Source organism: Episyrphus balteatus, chromosome 1, assembly GCF_945859705.1.
Source record: "Episyrphus balteatus chromosome 1, idEpiBalt1.1, whole genome shotgun sequence".
Taxonomy (NCBI): domain Eukaryota; kingdom Metazoa; phylum Arthropoda; class Insecta; order Diptera; family Syrphidae; genus Episyrphus; species Episyrphus balteatus.
Window position 1 is genome coordinate 118,370,402 of NC_079134.1, and position 11,945 is coordinate 118,382,346.

At 32.4% G+C, this 11,945-nt stretch overlaps 1 protein-coding gene and 1 long non-coding RNA gene across 3 annotated transcripts; one reads left to right on the top strand and one right to left on the bottom strand.

The window, feature by feature from the left end:
* Positions 1 to 6,972, bottom strand: LOC129906221 (actin-related protein 2/3 complex subunit 1A-B). Its single transcript, XM_055981899.1, has 3 exons — positions 6,758 to 6,972; positions 6,267 to 6,697; positions 1 to 854 (listed from the first exon to the last, which is right to left on the bottom strand). The coding sequence occupies exons 1-3, from the start codon at positions 6,828 to 6,830 to the stop codon at positions 228 to 230; spliced, it is 1,131 nt and encodes a 376-aa protein (XP_055837874.1). The 5' UTR covers positions 6,831 to 6,972; the 3' UTR covers positions 1 to 227.
* Positions 6,973 to 7,510: 538 nt separating this feature from the next.
* Positions 7,511 to 8,304, top strand: LOC129906225 (uncharacterized). 2 transcript variants are annotated; one of them, XR_008770749.1, is made up of 3 exons: positions 7,511 to 7,663; positions 7,730 to 7,806; positions 8,008 to 8,304. It is a non-coding gene; the product is annotated as an uncharacterized LOC129906225 (long non-coding RNA). The 2 variants fall into 2 exon arrangements; XR_008770748.1 differs by lacking the exon at positions 7,511 to 7,663 and having other exon boundaries at positions 7,672 to 7,806.
* The last annotated feature ends 3,641 nt before the right edge of the window (positions 8,305 to 11,945 follow it).

Consider the following 11,945-nt stretch of genomic DNA (forward strand, 5'->3'; position numbering starts at 1 on the left):
TTGTTTCACAAGCATATATGTATATTTTAGCCCAATAAAGATACAAAAACAAAACATAGAAATACATGTAGATATGGTAAAAAAAAATGTGTAGTTAAAGCTTTATGATTTCTATACCCAAGCATATATTTCAATCTTGAAACGAAATTTAGAACTGATAAAAAAATTTAGAGATATTGTTGTTAAATGCTAAACGCTTTTTATAAATTTAACCGGAATTTAACTGCCTACTTCCCATCAAGATTAAGTCCTTTGAAGGAGTTAATCAATTTTGAATCCAAGTCCCAAATAACGAGTTGACCATCAGTGCCCGAAGTGCTTATTTTTTTGCAAGACAGCTTGTCTCCGGAATAGATTCGAACGCACGAAATAGCATTTTGATGAATCGACTCTATAAAAGAGTCAGAATTCTCCGATCTAGAATTTCGATCCAATGACTGGAAGATACGCATAGCTGATATTCCACTAGACTCCTTTTTCTGCGTAGTATCGAGCTTAGCAGAGAAATTTATTTTATTCCCATCTAAAGAGAAAATCAAAGGAACACAACTATGTCCTGCTACTAGAACCGAATCTAGGCTAATCCAAACACAGCTTAAAAATGGAAGATGCTCAGTCTTGCATCGTATAATGTTTCCATTGGTTGAGTCTGCAATATTGATGCAGCTATCATGACCAACCCAGCATATACGATTGCCATCACCAGAAAAGCTAACACTATGAATCCAACCACCACCAGTGTTGGCTGCATTTTTAAATTCAGCCATTAAATGCCCCAAGGTCATACGATTACCCCATGGTGTTGGAGTTGGTTGGTCTTCGATATCTTTAATGTAAGCTGAAAAAACGCGAACCTAAAATAAATTATAAAAGTGATATTAAGTTATACCATTTTTCATTTGTGTAAATAAACTTAAAGCTTATAGGTTATAAGTGTGATTAACATTCATTCGTATACGACTTTTATTCATTTATTTAAACGAAAAACATGAATTCCTAATAGTCTAAAAGCCATCGACCTAAAGTTTGAAGGTCTTGCGTAATGTGTACTAAATTATACCACTATATTAGTCTTAAATCAGTTATATAAGGAACCGCTAGTCTGCTTGTCGGTGCCGAACATGTGTAAAATTTGTGAAAGTTGTAAGTAAGATGTATTGTTAAGCTTTAAAATAAGCTATTGCTTAGTGTTGTTCTTAGATATTTTTTCTATTTAAGGTAGATTTTTTCTTAATTTTCAAGTTTTTTTTTAGTTCAATGGCATGTTCCTCGATGTTTGGCACAGAATATCGGTAGTTACAGTCCAGTAAGAATAGACGAAAAATTGTCAAAGTAAAGAAAAAATTTTATAAGGGATCAAAGGTAACAACATTTTTTATTTTTAAAACGGTAGGTTTCAGACAAATATTATGTTTTACAAAATTGTAGCTGAGGTTATCTTACAAAAAATTGTTATACAAAGTTTTCTTGTATATATTTTTCTTGATATTTTTATATTTGTTATTTTATCAAATTACATTTGATATTTTGAAATGTTGTAATGACTAAACGGTAAGTGATACAAAAAACAAAACGAATATGTGCTTCATAGTGAAATTTACACTCTCGAGCTCGGGAGGAGCCATGTTACTATTTGGAAGCGTAGAATCGGCAGCAGTACTGACAGTTGGAATTGTTATAAGTTTTCGAAGTTATTCTTGGGAATTCGCTGGAATTAAATTAACACACAAGCTATCCGTTTAAAATAAGACTCCACTTATCGTGTCATTTCGATAATCGCGAACCCAACTTCCACAGTGGATAATCGTCGCCACACTTTTGCAATTTTATTGACCCAAAACAATATCCGAGAGATGATACCGAATGGATAATCAAAGTAAACAACACAATTGAAGTGTGCTGAGTTCAACGCATGACGATTTTATCTGCACAACAGAATGTCGTTGAAGATGAGCGTTGGGATCGACGATGTGATTGAGTTTTTAATGTTCTTGAAAAAGACCAAGCCATTTTGCTACCTTTTGGACATGACATTATTTTGTCTTATTTGGCAATCATGCAAAAACTAGGTCTTCCCAATGTGAGCGTTACAGATATTTTTAGCTCGTTTAACTCGGCGAAGATTTCAACATACTTTCCTTCGGGTGTTGTCTGGACAGAATGTCGAAGCCAACCCGAATTGTGTAGGGGTTTTGGGAAACAGTGGCCGTATTGCGGTTGGAGTTGATACGCAACATCATTCCGAATGTATTCGGGATGACCATGGGAGGGGAAGAAGAATGGCAATATTCTGTTCTGCCGTAGGTAAATTTCTGAGGGATCAGAATCACTTATATTATAACTCAGTGCCAAAGCTTCAGGCCAGGAGGAAAATATTAAAATTCGTTTTTGAAAATAAAAGCATCTTTTCATTTGGTTTACGTTTTTCCTTGTATCATTATTATGACAAGACTCTTATCATTCCAATCCTCCATAATGGTCCAGAGGCAAGGACTTTCACGAACTCGGATGAAAGCTCCCGAATTCTTCGGTTTTCAGTTGTCTGATTTTATTGGGAAAAGAAGTTGCATTCAATTTTGTTTGCGAAATGAAAGCGTTTATCAAACAGAGTGGTCTAGTCTATTTTTGAGACTAGAGGCAAAAGTTCACCCTATATTTCAAGAAACTTCTTAAGTTTTTTTTTATAATTAGCGCGCACTCAAGGGATTTTAATTTACCCTTATAATGATGAACACAGCACGAGTGTTAGGAAAATAGGGAGGGCTTTGAAAGGAGAAAACCGATTAATATTAGTTTTGAAGTTCTGAGCTTTGAAGTGGCGAGGAAAAACGGAGGCGGGTAATGCAGTACACACTCGTGTAGTACGGCTAAAAAAAATCTCTGTATTTGACAAGTATGGTCAAGATATTCATGCCTAATGGAATTTCAATTATAATATTTTAGGGGTGCCATTATTTTTACTTGAAATAAATGGATTTTCAGAACAGGTGCTGTTAAGACACTTTTTCTTACCTAGAGAAGAACTTCGTTCAAAGTCATGGGTTCGAATGTTGTATACCTAATAGAGATCGTGAATAAAGTACAATAAATAGCAGAGATTAGAAATAAATCTCAACCTTTTGAAAGGTTCTTTAATAACTTTTATTTGTTGCCGTTTTCAATAAAGGTCATACAAAATTTCGGTCAAGGTCTGAGAGAAAGCTTTATTTTGAATTTTTTTTTATGTTTCGTTCAACCAGTGATATTTATCGCTGAGAGTATAAATCTCATCTGCAAATTTATCAACTAGAATATCGGCCCCCTGATATATTCGAAATTGCATTGATTGTGCTTGTCGTCCCATCAACTCAAATCACACTACCACAGTGGAAAGGACATTTTCATCTTTACATTTTATTATAAGTAAAAAGAGATATAATCTTGGATCGAAGAACTTTGAGAGTCTATTGTGAAACTATGCATAAACTAAGAAAAAACAGCCGTTCCATATTTATTTTTCAAAATAAAAACATTTTTGACATAATTCGACATTTTCCTTTGAATTAACCATTTTTGTTTTATTTTCAGCGAAAAACGTTAAAATTTTATTTTTGATTTTTTTAAATAAATCTCAAACCTTAACCGAAACCTACAGCTATGGACAAAGAAATAGCACACTTTTGATTTTTCTTACAATAATTGAATTTATTTGGGACCTTTTAACTTATTTATTATAATTTTTATATCAGGGCAAGCACTAGCTTATGGGGATTAATAAAATTATAAATTATAAATAATTTCATTTCAATTCAATTTTTAAAAATTATGATTTGTAAAGAATTCCTAAAATCATAAAAATAATCATTTCTAAGCAAAAATTCTTACAATTTTCAATAAATTCAATACTACCAAGTTAGTAACTTATTAGTAGACCACGGTCTTCAAAGTTCCTTGGCACCTCTTTGGCAAACTTTCAACTAACGTCTGGTATCCACTTTGTGGAGTACGGTAGCACGTTTGAATTTTCGAATTTTGTTTCCCCAAGCTTAACCTTGACATCAATTTATAAATTTTCTATGGGGTTAAGATCGTGAATTTGAGATGGCTAGATGCAAACATGGATTTTTTGGTCCGAAAACCTATCTTGTACTATTTTTGATGCATGTTTGGGTCATTGTCATATATGAATATCTAGAATATCTAATTAACTGGCGAGAAATATGGTTCTTTGATATTCTAATGTAATGTTAAGACAAAAGAATTTATCAATTCTGCCATCCACCTAACCAATGGTTCCTTACCATGCCAGGAAAATGCACCCCAGACCATCAAATCCTATCCTCCTAGTTTCATCGTCTTGAGATAATACTTTGGCTTGTCTTTTTTACATTTAGGACGATGGACAAATGTTTTGTCATCGGTTCCAATGCGGTTAACCTTTATTTCATCACTCCAAAAGATTCTCATGTTTTTATTCAGATGTGTTTTTAGCTAATGTCACGCGATCATTGATGTTTCATTTTATATCATTGGATTTTTCTTGCTAACCCGTCTATACAACTCAGCATCATGAAGTATTAAAAGTCTGCTTGACACTTTTTTCACCGAATTCTATATTTACTTCGGGCAAAATCGTGCGAGATGACTTAAAAGGCCCATATTTGCGTTTCTTTGTGATCGCTCTATCCACTCGTATGGAAGTTTTGCGGGGAAGAAGTTAACGCAATTTAATTTCAGTGTTTAAATTTCTATTTGCTCTTTCTAAATAAATGGTTTTATCTATCATTTATTCGAAAAATGTAGGCCCATTTGCTATACGGGTCATAAATTTGAATCCTAACTAGGTCAAACATAGTTCTTAAGTTCTTCTTATTTTATTCTACATTGCTAAAAAATATTTATATGGAACTCAGCAATGATTTACTTTCATGATATAAATCGCTGAGAACTTCAAATCCAAATGTCAAATCGATAGAAAAGTCAAAAAATTCGAATTGTTTTAGAGAAAATTAAGCAGTTAGAATGCAACAAATTTGTTGTTAAGAAAAGTTTGTGTCTTTTTATTACAGAAAAAAAAGATTCAATAGTGAAAGTGACCAAAAATATATGTTAAATTTAATTTTGAAAAATATTCATTTGAAAAAATTTAATTTTTAAATGTGTGCGTTTGACAAAACTAAGAATGAAAATTATGATAACAAAAAGTAAACAGTATTTCAAAAATTTGTGTTGAAAGTTTTTCCATCTGTAGATGGTAAATGCTAATAAAAGTGAGTAAATTTCTATTAAATTGATAATTGACTACATACATCCATTTCTTAAGCCGCATTCTTTTCTTTTTCGTTTAATAAAAATGCTTAAGTAGAACATTAACTGCTTATGTTCTACAATTTCTTCCCCCTAAGTTATGTTAAACTTAGGATCGTTTATGACATAGTTTGAAATTCGAGCAAACCGTTATGTAAAACTTAGCTCTTTAGGTTTTACTTGACTATTTAAGTTTCGTTTCAGCAAATGGGCCTTAGAGTTTAAGCTAATTGAGTAGGATTTTTCCCTTGACAAGAAGATCGAAAGTAATTCTTCCTTTTTTCGCAGTTTAATGATTTTTCTGTCCATTTATTTTTTTTTTTTTTTTTTCAAAATACTTGTTAATGAAATAGTTACATAAAAATGTAACGGTCAAACAAATGTGTGCTATTTTCTATGTACATGAGCGAAAAAGACAGGAAAAGTATTATATTGCTAGTGCAAATAAATATAGAAAATAACGGTACTTTTAAGATATTTTTGTCTTTATCACTTTATTTTGACGATATACCAAAAGAAAAAATATTATAAAAAGCATTCCTAATATCAAAAATTCGATTCGCATGATTTTTCTCAATAGTGTGCTATTTCTCTGTCCATGACTGTATTTAAAGTAATGTGGTAACTCTCAGAGACCAATTGAAAAAAATAAAGGTTGACTGTTATTTCTGGTCACTGAAAAAAAGAGTAAGATAATAAATGAGACAGATGTAGACGCAAGTAATAAATCTTCAACTAAATTTTCAGGAACATTAAAGTTGTTTTGAAGCTTTAACATTTGAAGACCAGTGACCAGTGATACTGTGACAGATAAACAATTTCCACGAAATATGGCAATATCAAAATAGTATCTTGTTGCTTTTCAGTTAAAATATCTTTATCATATCTACTCAATGACTCATTTTTTAATACATTTATAAATACTTGAGTCATATTATTCATTACTACTCATTAAATACTTTTATTATGATTCAACTTACCTTATAGTCTGTTGAACCTGCAACAAGCAAAGCATTATTTGGATGCCAATCCAAAGATGTAATTGTTGATCGAATTGGCTTCTTGATATGCTTCGAAACCCACCAATCGTTTTCCGATTCGAAATAACAAACCGAAATAAGTCGAGCCCCAGACCCAACGGCAAATTTATTTTCACTTGGAGACCATTTCACACAAGTAGCTGCTCTATTAATTCGAAGCAACACCAGAGTTGGTTTCCATTTGCCGTCTTCACCTTGGGACCAAACATAGGCATTTCGGTCAGCAGCGCAGCTGACAATGCGATTGGTGTTTCTGGCCCAATCAATGTCCATAACACGTAAATCATGTTGGTTTAGGACGTCCACTAGCTTCCAATTCAATTCACGAGAATAAATATGAATTTCGTTATTATTTGGTGATAATGCAATTTCTAAAAAGAAACAATTTTGTATTATTGAAGGTTGTACATTTTATTAAATTTGGTACTAACGTGAGCGATCCTTGTTCCAAGCATGACAAGTTATTGCATTAAGTGATCCTCCGAATGTATATCGTTCAGTCATTTTTCTTTTTTTTTTTATTATTATAATTTAATTAATATAGTTATTACTCGTGGACTCTGGTCAGTCTACACGAATTATAAGTTGAAAATACTTTATTAATTTAATAACCCAAATTAATTGGAACCTCTTCGGCGTTTTGGCACAGAAGATAACAGAAGTGAAGTTGTATTGTATTGTATTGTATTTTATTGAGACTTTAAAACGAGATAGTTACATGAATACATAGGAATACATATCTGGACTTTTCTTTCTTGTATAATGATTGGAGGCTGTAATGTATGGCCTTCCTTTTCGATTAATTTATTTTTGAGTGCCAACATGGCTTGTCTTTTTCATTCTTAAAGAGTATAATGGTTCTCGCTCACGAACTAAAAATTTTCTTTGACGTTTGTCATTACTAATACTAAAATAATAAGATACATATATATACAATAAGATAGAAGAGGTACATTATAAATACAGAGATTGAGATGAACGAATATATGACATAAAGATATAATTGAACATATGATTTCTTTTTGGTATTTATTGAGATGACCTACTAGATGTCAGTTTTGATATTTATATTTTTTTTTTTTTTTTTTTTTTGTTTATTTATCATTTGTTTTCGAATTTTGTTGATATAGATATTTTTGTTTTACTTATAATTTGTATCTTCATAAAATTGAGTGTTTGTTTGTTTTATTTTTATTCATTTAGGATTACTTTCATTTTGATATTTTGAAAATTGAATGTTAAATGTTACTTGTTTGAGATTAATCAATGATTTATTTAGTTTTCTTTTATATATTTTTCTTTTGGAGATAAAATTTTATTTAAGTGTGTTTTTTGTAGTGAATGATGAGTGTTGTTAGTGTAATTGAAAATATTTTATCATTTCTCGTTTTTATTATTCTTAGAACTAGTACATTATAGTTGAAGGCAAAGCAAACAATAATAGTATAGTTTTGACCCAGCTTTAGTCAATAATAATGATGTATGATAATTATAATTACTTTGAATGTATTTTGTGTTTGTTTAGGATTTAATTATTAAGATTTAGAATTGTGTTAATTGATTTGATTTCATTTACTTTGTTTATGATAATTTTTTTTTTTTCAGGTGATTTTAGTCTTTATGTAACTTTATATAATTTTCATTTTTTTTTTTTTTTTTTTTTTTTCTCTCTTTTATATAGGTGATAAGTTGCATTGATTTAGCTAAAGTTAGCCCCTGTTGCTTCCTCTGATTGAGGATAAGAAAAATTCTGGGATTCCATCAGGAGTTGATTGGAGATTAATATTTTTTATGCTGATGGGTGATGGATAGAGAGATTCAAGCCAAGATGTATTATTTTGAGAATCATAAATGCCCTTGATCAAGTCGTTGTCTGAATATTGCATTTTGTTTATGTTCTTAGACATAAGTTCGACTGTGTATTTGATCAAAGGAGTTATATTTGCTTCATTATAAATATACGTATTTGAGTATCTTTTGTTTCTTGTTTTGAAATTTTTACTAACACAGAGGCGTAACATCTTTCTTTCAAAGATTTCAAATTCTCTAAAGATCGTCGGCGAAATGCTGAACCAAACCGGGAATGCGTATATTAGTATCGGTCTTATCAGTGTTTTATAAAATAGAAGCTTTGATTTTTTATTGAGCATGGGGTGCCTTAAGAAAGGCATAAGGATGTTGGATATTTTTCTGGCTTTAGCCTTATTTTCTCTGGCGTGAGGGTTAAATTTAAGCAAGTTGTTGAATTGAATACCCAGGTATTTGAGTTTATTCTTAAATGGGATGTTAATGTTATCCAGGGAGAGCTTCAGATTTTTGCTTTCCCTTACAACTTTGGGATTACATTTTCCACTGGCATTGCGGAAGCAGATAGCTTCTGATTTACTTTTATTTATCTGGATGCCCCAGGTCTTGTAGAAGTTGTTGATTAACACTAGGTGTCTCTTGAGGTTGATGAGAGCTTCTGTTGGGTATTCAGCGGGAGCGTAGACGATAGTGTCGTCTGCAAAAAGGATGGCTTCTGAAATAATGGTGTTGTTTGAATATACTGTATGTGGGAAATCGTGGATGAAGAGATTATATAGTTTTGGGCCAAAAATTGAGCCTTGAGGAATTCCTCTGTAAGAAGGGCATTTTTCCGATTTTGTTTGTTGGAGTTGTATGAAGAAATATCTGTTGTGTAGAAAGCTGTAAATCATATTAACTAAATGGGGTGGAAACTCCATTTGCCTGATCTTAAAAAGAAGACCCTCTCTCCACACGCTATCGAAAGCTTTCTCGATATCTAGGGAACAAGCCACGGTGCATTTTTTTTGTCTCAGATTAACTGTGACTTCGTTATGGATTTTTAACAGTGGATGAACTGTAGAGTGAGACTTTTTGAAGCCAAATTGGTGGTCTGGGATAAACTCAATATTTTCATCGGTGTGTTTTTCAATTTTATTCATAAGTATTTTTTCAAAGACTTTCCCTACGTTCGAGAGCATCGAGATTGGTCTGAAATTATCTAGTGTGTATATATTAGGCTTTTTCAATAAAGGGATGATTTTAGCAGTCTTCCATGCAGTTGGAAAGTATCCATTATTCAAGCAATTATTGTAAATGATAGTTAAATATTTAATTGCTTCAGGTGAAATTTTTTTGAGGACAAAGTTTGAAATATTATCTGGGCCTGAGGATTTCTTAGCTTTTAAACTCTTGATTGTATTTGTCACTTCTGGGATAGATGTAAAGAAGTGATTATCTTGGAAAATTGCAGAATTTTCATTTGAAAAAATGAAGATTCTCTCGGGTAAAGAGTCAGCTAAACATGTCATATCAGACTGGACTGCAGCTACTACATTGGGGTCATGGACTGGAATATTTTCGGTATATAAGTGTTTGAAATGCTCTTTCAAAACGTTAACTTTCTCGGTTTCATCTGTAATGATGCGGTTTTCATGGGAAATTTGATCACAAATAAAGTGTTTCTTTTTCCCCGTTAACTTTGCTGCTTCCTTAAAAGCTTGTGGACCTGGTTTTATTTTACTAAGTTTGAGACCGAGTTGATTATTTATCCATATACTAACTTTTTCTTTGATTATATTTTTAAGCAGGGAAATTTTGTTGGAAAGGGTTTTATATTCATTGTTAACTCTATTGTATGACCTGTGGAAAATCTTTTTGAGTTCCTTTTGCCATAGGTGTTTTATACTGTAAAGTTTCGTGATATCACTGGGGAGGTTTTTATATTTTCCATAATTTCTTGTTACACAAGAGGAATGAATGTCAAGAGTGCTTGATATGGTTTCATTGAAAACTCTTATCTTATTATCTATTTGTGCATTAGAAAGTGAAGTGAAGTGTGAAGGGAGATTTGGTACTAAGGCCAGATCGAGGTCGTTCCTGAAACTGGTCCAGTTAGTATTTTTGAATGATTTTCCTATGTAGGGTTCTACTAGGGGGAGGATTGCTTCTGATAAAGTTAGTTCCAGAATTGCTGGAAAGTGATCACTGAAAGTGGGAAGTGTGTTTATTGTGTAGTTTTTATCATAAACATTAATAAGATTTGGAGAGATTAAAAAATGATCAAGGTAAGCCGAGCTTCTTGGAAATGTCGGGTCAGGAGGGTTAATGTTGACCAGTTGAGGGTTATTATTGTTAAACCAGCTGACTAGGTTTCTACCATTTTGGTTGACTTTCGAGTCACCCCAATTTGGGTGTCTTGCGTTTAAATCACCCCCAAGGATGGTCCCGTCATAAGTTTCTGATAGAGTGTTAATTTTTATAAGTTCCTCGATCATTAGTTGAGATTGGCAATTTGTTGGAAAATATAAGGAACCCAATAATATTTTTTTTGATATGTTATTCACGGTGAGATTTATATGGCAGAAGATACTCGGGAACAGTGAATTAGGTAGTTCCACTGTAGTGTATTTAATATTATTTTTTATTGCTATAGCAACACCTTGATTTCTAGGATTGGATAGGAAATTGTAGTTATCTAAAAATATTTTATGTCTGTGTTGTAAGTGGGTTTCTTGAATGAACGCCACTGAGATATTTTGAGCTAGGAGGATTTTAAGGAATTCTATTCTCCTGCTCTGTTCAATTAAGGACGAAATGTTGTAGCTTAAAATTTTTAAAATCATTATGGTGCGCTAATCATGACCTCATTAAGGAGGTTCAAATATTCCAGTCTTTTTTGCTGCAGAGATTTGCTGTTATTTATGTTTTTAACAAAGTTTTCGATTTTTGTTAGAAGCTCGGAAACCCCAATGCCAAATAGGTCTTTAGAAAGGTCTAGAAATTGGCTCAAATAGTTGTTATTTGTGGTAATTGGTTGGGTGAGACCCAGGGGAACGCTTGGTTCTTTTGAAAATAAACTAGCAAAAGATTTCTGTGGTAAAATAGCATTCGAAATATTTCTAGTAATGTTCATGCCCTCTAATCTTTTTTGTTTAGTTTCTAGTAATATATTTTTCCTTGACTTGATATAGTCTTTATATATTTGGCAGCCACGGTAATTGGCTGGGTGCTCCTTTTTACAGTTTACGCATAGAGCCTTTGACTCCTGAGTCGGTTTTACTGGACAATTGCCCGGTAGGTGATTTTGAATACATTTAACACATTTGAAGTTTCTGCCACAATTTTTGGCCAAGTGGCCAAAACCCTGGCACCGCCTACATTGCAACACCCCGATGTTACCTCTGGGCTTCTCCCAGTAGATCTTCGTATTGAGTATATAGTTTATTTTTATTATATCGTTAGAAGGGATACCCTTTGAAAGCCTTACTAGGAAAAGATTTGTATTAAACCCTATGCTCCTTGATCTCTCCGTAGAAAAGACCGACACCTTTTCAACGGTCCCCGGGAGGACGCCCTCTAAATAATTTAAGATATCTGATTCATTAAAATCAGATGTCAAGCCTCTAAGGATTAAATTTACTGTTTTGTTTTCTTTTAATGTATAGGAAAAACCTTGAATGTCCCTACTCTCCCTTATCTTGTCCATCAGCTCCTGGTGGACTTTGGGATTGTCTACGTATAATTTTGATGTATTTTTGTTATTTTTAAAATAAAATTTAAAATCACCTGTTTTTGATAATTTATTTAAGTCTGTTTCTAATTTCATAATGT

What these genes read in the sequence shown, in the direction of transcription:
- LOC129906221 (XM_055981899.1), bottom strand. Translation starts at nt 6,830, where the DNA reads ATGACTGAACGATATACATTCGGAGGATCACTTAATGCAATAACTTGT. An exon ending in TTGGAACAAGGATCGCTCAC is followed by an intron (nt 6,698 to 6,757) that starts GTTAGTACCAAA and finishes GTTTCTTTTTAG; the next exon opens with AAATTGCATTATCACCAAAT. An exon ending in CAGGTTCAACAGACTATAAG is followed by an intron (nt 855 to 6,266) that starts GTAAGTTGAATC and finishes AATTTATTTTAG; the next exon opens with GTTCGCGTTTTTTCAGCTTA.